This window comes from Euprymna scolopes, chromosome 29 (genome assembly GCF_053919585.1).
Source record: "Euprymna scolopes isolate OS-2025 chromosome 29, ASM5391958v1, whole genome shotgun sequence".
NCBI lineage: Eukaryota > Metazoa > Mollusca > Cephalopoda > Sepiida > Sepiolidae > Euprymna > Euprymna scolopes.
This window is the reverse complement of record NC_136510.1, coordinates 13468478-13475431: the sequence shown is the minus strand read 5'-3', so window position 1 is coordinate 13475431 and position 6954 is coordinate 13468478. Positions and strand designations below refer to the sequence as shown.

At 35.9% G+C, this 6954-nt stretch overlaps 2 protein-coding genes across 2 annotated transcripts; both read left to right on the top strand.

Moving 5' to 3' along the window:
- The first annotated feature begins 1230 nt into the window (after positions 1-1230).
- Positions 1231-6031, top strand: LOC145252492 (uncharacterized). Its single transcript, XM_080111928.1, has 2 exons — positions 1231-5085; positions 5212-6031. Exons 1-2 carry the CDS (start codon positions 4421-4423, stop codon positions 5873-5875), a joined length of 1329 nt encoding a protein of 442 aa, XP_079968054.1. The 5' UTR covers positions 1231-4420; the 3' UTR covers positions 5876-6031.
- On the top strand, positions 1838-2500 carry LOC145252857 (uncharacterized). The gene has a single exon (XM_080112870.1). The coding sequence runs from the start codon at positions 1838-1840 to the stop codon at positions 2498-2500; it is 663 nt and encodes a 220-aa protein (XP_079968996.1).
- Positions 6032-6954: the final 923 nt, after the last annotated feature.

Here is a 6954-nt window from a genome sequence, read left to right as displayed (position 1 = left end):
GATTCCAATTATGTACCTTCTCTGAGAATTATGCAGAGAGAGTTGGAGAGGCAGGGATTGTATGACAATTATCTACAAGTGTTCGATGACTATGAAAAATTGGGCATCGTCGAACGCTTCTGTTACTCCTGGTGAGTACGAAAAATATTGTTGGATTCCCCACAGACCCGTTTTTAAAGAGGGTCTTGGAGTTATCACTAAAATCCGCCCAGTCTTCAATTGCTCCCTAAAAAGGAAGGGGGGGGAGTTTCTATTAATGATGCAGCTTATGTTGGCGTGAATTTAACGGCGCAGCTGCTTGACTTGTTATTGGCCTTTCGAAAAAATGATTATGTCCTCTTGGGAGATCTCCGCAAGGCATTCTTACAAATTCGCCTGCGCACTGAGCAGGACAAAAACAGATTTTGTTTCTTCCTCAAAATTAAGGAAAGACTGTGTACATATAGGTACAATTCTATTATTTTTGGCTTCAATGCCAGCCCCTTCATCTTGAGTTACATACTTAAGCTTCATGCTGAGAGATATGACCCTGATGAATTTTCATCTATAATGACTTCTAATTTTTATGTCGACAATTTGGTCACCACTGGACGAGATACTGAATCTCTCCTTGAAGTATATAATACTGTGCGCAAGAGATTAAAGAAACAAATGATAGAGGATGAATCTATTACTTCTCCTCTCCCTTCCTTTGAAAAGGTCATGGGTTACCGTTATTGCCCCAGCCTAGACACAGTCAGATTGAGCCCTGTGGTGGTAGATGCCAAGGCCAACACGAAACGTGCGATCCTTTCCCAGATTTCTAGCCTTTATGATCCCTTGTCATTGCTACTTCCTGTTACTATACAAGGCAAAGTACTTGTCAGCCAACTATGGAAAGACAAACTTTCATGGGATCAAGAAATTCCTGAAACCTTCACTGCCTCTTGGCAAGCCCTAGCCAAAGAATTGAACAAGCTAGGTGATATAGAGTTCCCCCGACGTGTGTTCATGGATGACAGTCCGATGCAGCTTATATGCTTTTGTGATGCATCTAAGCTCGCTTAGGGGTTTTCTCTGTATGTAAGACAAGCGTCACAATGTTCCCTGTTATTTGCCAAGGCGAAAGTGGCTCCTATTAAAAGGAAGACCCTTCCTACCTTGGAACTTTTGGCCATTTATCTGGCCCTTAAGGTGGTGCCTAATGTACTCTGCGCATTGGGAACTATCGACATTAATTCCTTCTTTCTTGTGTCAGATGCTCAAGTAGCCTTATCTTGGGTCTTAAATGGGAAGGGAACTAAAAACATCTTTGTAGATAACCGTGTGATGGACATTAAAAAAAAAAAAAATGCCGGATGAATTTAATCTAGAGTTCCAAGTTCTCCCTCGGTTCAAATATGTTCCTTCATCTGAAAACCCAGCAGACTTATTAACTAGAGGGCTTACTACTTCTAAGTTTGAACAACTGTTAAAATTTTGGGTACCCCAACTGGTTGAATCAACTGGTAATCGACTGGCCAGTGTCTCCTTTACCTTGCCTTAATGACGTGAACAAAAGGGTAATTTCTTGTATGTACTCCGATGGTCCTACCAGTGGCGGGAACTACTTACCAATAAGTATTGCCAATTATTCTTCGCTGACCAAAGCAATTAATGTTCTGGAGAAGGTATTGAAGTTCTGTGATAAATTAAAACACCGAAACACAGATACCAATCATAGAGCCAAACTACTGCTCTTTTCTTATATGCAAGAGGAAGAATATCCATTTGAATTGGAATACCTGCGCCAGCCCTCTAATAAAGCCGTTCCTCCAAGAGTATCTGCTCTTGGTTTGTTCTTGATAGGGACGGTCTGATGCGAACAAGAGGTCGTATTCAGAATTCTGACACCCACCCCTTTGAAGTCAAATTCTCTATACTTCTGGGGAAAAATCATCATTTGACTGAATTAGTTATCAAAGAGGCACACCTAAACTGTTGCCATCTAGGAACCAACTCAACCCTTGCAAAGGTGAGATTATCTGGGTTTTGGATCCCTCAAGGGAGGCAATCAGTGAAGAAAATTCTTCACACTTGTATTATTTGCAAAAAGGTTAATTCACTGCCTTTTAAAACTCCCTCAGGTTCTCAACTGCCCAAACATCGGGCTAATTTTATCCGTCCTTTTCAACAAGTGGGGGTTGACTTTACCGGTCATTTTTGGGTAAAGCAGAACGACGAAGACGTGAAAATGTACATCTTATTATTCACCTGTATGAGCTTGCGTGCTGTGCATCTCGAGCTTTTACCAGATATGAGCACCACTTCCTTCATATTGCCATTTGTCAGATTCACCAACCAGTTTGGGGTTCCTACGCATGTTTACTCGGACAATGCGAAGACCTTCTTGGCATCCGGTATCTTGTTACCAGAAGTATTTGTGTCTGATGAATTCAAAGAGAAATTCAGATCGACTACCATTAGTCATCTCTCCATCCTCTTTATTCAGCTTGGCATGGAGGTGCATGGGAGAGAATGATTAAGACGCTCAAACAATGTTTGAAGAAATTATTGGGCAGAAAGATCGTTGTAGGTTTGCGAAAAAAAAAACCAACAAAATGGGTTTGTAATGCACTTAATACACGCGTGTTTCTGTTATAACTTAGTGTTTAGTTTGTTGTTTTATTTAACTGGAAACATGTAGAAAATAATAGAACTATTTTGTTATCTTTTCTCTTTTTTAATGTCGGAAAACTTTACGATATTAAAAAAAAAAAAAAAAAATGGAGATAACCCATACACGGAAATTAACCTGTCGCAATCTTCTTGAAAAAAAAAACATTTCTGTGCAGTGTGATGCTTTACAGAATAGTGTTGTTGTTGAGTTAGTCAAATTGTTTAAAAGAGATCTCAATAGTGTTGTTGCTATTATACAGACACTATGTAGTGACTTAAAAGAAATTAGTCCAGCCGTTTTAAAAACAAAGATTTTTAGGTTAGCAAAGACCAAGGATAAATTTCGACAGAAAAAAAAAGTTCCAGGATTTAAGAATTTGAAAGATTTTCTTGATGCTGAATTTCATGTGGTAAGAAGAATGCTGAAACCTCAACCCCAAAAATCACAGGATTATGAAGGGTCATCAAGTTCTGATCTCCGAGGCATAGAGGCAACAGTAAGTGCTGGAGATACTGACCATGAAATTTCTGATAACATAGATGGAGAAAGAGAATTTCAAAAGAGGGATAATTTATTACAGTATGAAATTTCGAAAAAATCCAAGAAACTATGCCAAGTGTTGAACAACATCTCATGTGCAGAGACAAAACTAAAGGACCTTGAAAGAAGAATAGGACATTATTCTTTGAAAAACGTAAAAAAGAGAGATGAATACTACAGGGAAAAATGGCAGATTTTAAATAAGAGGATAAGAATGCAAAGTGTCAAAATTTCAAAACTTTCAAAGAAACTTATCTTACAACAACAAAAAGCATTTGCAGGTGGATAGCAAATATTTAAAAGAATGTGCAGATAAGAAATCCTCAATAGATGAGGAAATTCGAAAGAAGAGAGCAGCACAAAAATCAGCCTCCCATTTTAGGTTACAATGCACTAAAATGCAGAAAAGCAAAGATGAACTCATCCAGGCCATGGACATGAAATTAAAAGAAAAAGAAATCAGAATTCAAACCTTGGAAATTGAAAATGAAAATTTGTCATCCGAAACGATAAAAACCAAAGATGGCACTTTTATAGATAATTTACGGATGTGCATTATTGAGCTTTCTGGGCTTGAAGTCGCAACACAGAAAGTGTCAGCAGTAATAATGTGCATTTCAAAGCATCTCTTTGGAAAAATACTAAAAAAAGATGATTTGCCAAGCACCCCAACTGTTCAAGCGATTGTTGACCAAGGGCATTTCTCGCTAAAAAGTTTATTTCAGAGCAGTTAGTTGCAAGTGAAAATTGGGGAGTTAATCGAGATGGAACAACCAGAAAGAAACAAAAAATAATTGATACCTCTATCAATTTACCATCTGGAAGCATTATAAGCTTGGGATTTACCAGGGTTGGTTCTGAAACAGCAAATGCCATCCATGATGTGACGAAAGAACATTTAATGGAACTTGCTAACATTCATGGTTCAGGCGAAGCTAAAGATTCAGATGAATTTATAAAATTCACACTGAAGAAACTTGCATTTTGTATGAGTGACAGAGCAAGTAATCAGAAAAAGGCAAACGAACTTCTGTCAGAATGGAGAGATGACAAGATAAAAGATTTTGCTGGCCAGGACACATCCCCCATTCTGAACTTCTACTGTATGGCGCATGTACTTCTCGGATTTCATACATACTGCTGCAAAGATATTCGGGAATATGAGAAGACCCTTGTGAGTAAACATGGTCAACTCGGCCGTGACTATCATTTTTCTCCAATTGGAATTCTGAAAACTCTATAATGGAGAGAGTAGTACGGATAGTATCAGAAATATTTGGTCCAGCTGGTAACCATTATGGAATTCGGGATTTGTGGGAAGGCTATTGCCAAGAAAATGGTGTCAAGTCTGTAATAGGGAATTACAGAGATAACAGATTCAATGCCATTTTCCAGACATCAGCAGAGGTCTTTCTTCATAGAGAACAATTTCTGAAAGTTTTGGAAATGGTGAAAAATCCAAATCACAAATTAAAAGCGGTTCAAGTTGACCTGCAGTCACAATTTGTTGGCATTATGTTGCAATCTTTTGGACTTGTTTATGTTAAAATTACAGGACCTTTTTGGAATTTGATTACCAAATCAAATGTAGCTTATCTTCAACTAAACAAATATGTTCAAGATATGCATACATTTATAGAAAAATGTAAAAAGAATCCATCTACTATTTTATATTCAGACATCCACTGGACTGAAGACATAAGTGATGAAATTTTAAATTTACCTCACAGGAATAGGATGGTAGAGAGCCTATTCATCACTCATGAAGACACAAAAAATGAATTATTTTCATGTCTCAAGGTTGTTGCATCCACAATGAATTTAACAATTGAAAGGCAACTAGCTGACTTTCTTCCAGGAAGCAAATTTGGTGGAGCCCCTTCACATAAAGATATTGATCGTACACGGTAAGAATATTTTAATAACATTTACATCATATTTTGTCATTTTACACTAAAAAAAAATATAAATTATATTTTTTTTAAATATCAAAAAGTGAATATTGCTAAAAGAAAATATTCTTCAATTCACAGATATGCACAGACAACAAACTTGGGATGTGAACATCATTTTGGCGACTTAGACCATAGTCAAAGAAGACGGCCACGTGCTTCAATGCATCACCATTCATCCGTTCAACTGCTGAAACGCAATAGAACTAAAATGATGAAATGGTTGCAAGATATGCCATTGGATGATCGTCGCAATCTGATGAAGACAGCACAAAAAGGAGGCAAAACTTTACATACAAAGCATGCAGAGAGAGAAAAGTCTGTTTTAAAAGAAATAGTTGCTGGGAAAAAGAACAAAAAAAGTATGAAAAATCGAAGTGATGACAGCATGCAACAAAAGAAAGAGGCAGAAATTCAACGTCTTGTTCAACACTTGTGCGAACAACTACCAAAAAAATTACCATCAATTGGTGAATATATAGTTGTTGCTTACCAAGATTCCTGGTATCCCGGTATTGCTGAAGCTACATTCGAGGATTCATGTAGAGTACGGTTTATGGCTGCATCTCAGAAAATAGGTGTATATTTTTGGCCAGATAGAGATGATTTGCAAAATGTAAATCGTGAGTTTATTTTAAAAATTGGACTGACTCCAGAGTGTATAAGTTCTGGTCGACTATGGGAATTTCCATCTTTTACCGAAATTCAAAATCTGTATGAAGAATTTTCTTTTATCTATTTCTAAGATGGATTCATATCTACTCAATTTTTTTGAGGATAGTAGTAAATACCGGCCATGAATACTCTTGGGGCATTCAATGGCTACACCCCAGATCAAGCTCCCCTTCGATGGGGGAGGTAGGTAAATACCTACTCTCAATAAAGTTATATCTAAATACCTCTATAATACTTTGTTTTGTTTGTGAATAAACTACCACTTATGATGCAATGCGTCACTTTTAAAATATGTGAAATTTTTACATCTTAATTTAGAATTCATGGCTTATGGTAAAGAGATATGTCACTTTTAACTGCATAATCAGAAAGAGCACAACATTTTACATAAGAGTACCAAGTTTCATAAAAATAGCTTGAAAAATGAATAAATGGTGATGAAATTATTGAATTTCTTGAAATGTCGAGGTCCGTAATTTGGCCCATTTTTCTAAAGAAAAATGTCCACGAAAAAACATAAATTTTAGCACTTAAAACTTTTATAACTTTTGAACCACTTATGGTATTTGCATAATTCAAACGGTTTTAAGCATCTTTTACACAGCTCTATTCATGCAAATTGATAAAATAACAATTATCTAAAAAGAAAAAATCAACTTGCATTGCTAATCAAAGAGCAATCTCCCTCTTTCGTACGGTGTTTATTTTCTAAATAATATTATTTTAGCACGGTTCGCTAAGTGCATAAGTACCGAAAGTACAGACTAGACTAAATTAAAGAAACAAAAAAAAAAAAAAAAAAAAAAAACACTCTTTCACATGTTAATTCGCTTCATAAGTACTATTGTTTTCTTTTGTTTTAACATTTTTTTTATTTTTGTACAATTTATTAAATTATTAGCTGAAAGTACATGCTAATTAAAAAACAACAAAACACACACACACACACACACACACTCCTCCATGTGTTAAGAATGGTTTTCTAAATAGTTCACTTCATAAGTACTATTGTTTTTTATTGTTTTAATTTATTTTATTTGTGAATTATTAAATCATTCTTTGAAGTTACAGACTCCACGTGTTAAGAATGGGTTGCTAAATAGTTTGTTTTATAAGTACTTTCTTTTATTGTTTTAATATATTTATTTT

Excerpts from the sequence above, each read along its gene's own strand:
- LOC145252492 (XM_080111928.1), top strand. The coding sequence starts at position 4,421 with ATGGAGAGAGTAGTACGGATAGTATCAGAAATATTTGGTCCAGCTGGT. Across the intron at positions 5,086-5,211 it reads AAAGATATTGATCGTACACG|ATATGCACAGACAACAAACT; the intron begins GTAAGAATATTT and ends TTCAATTCACAG.
- LOC145252857 (XM_080112870.1), top strand. The coding sequence starts at position 1,838 with ATGCGAACAAGAGGTCGTATTCAGAATTCTGACACCCACCCCTTTGAA.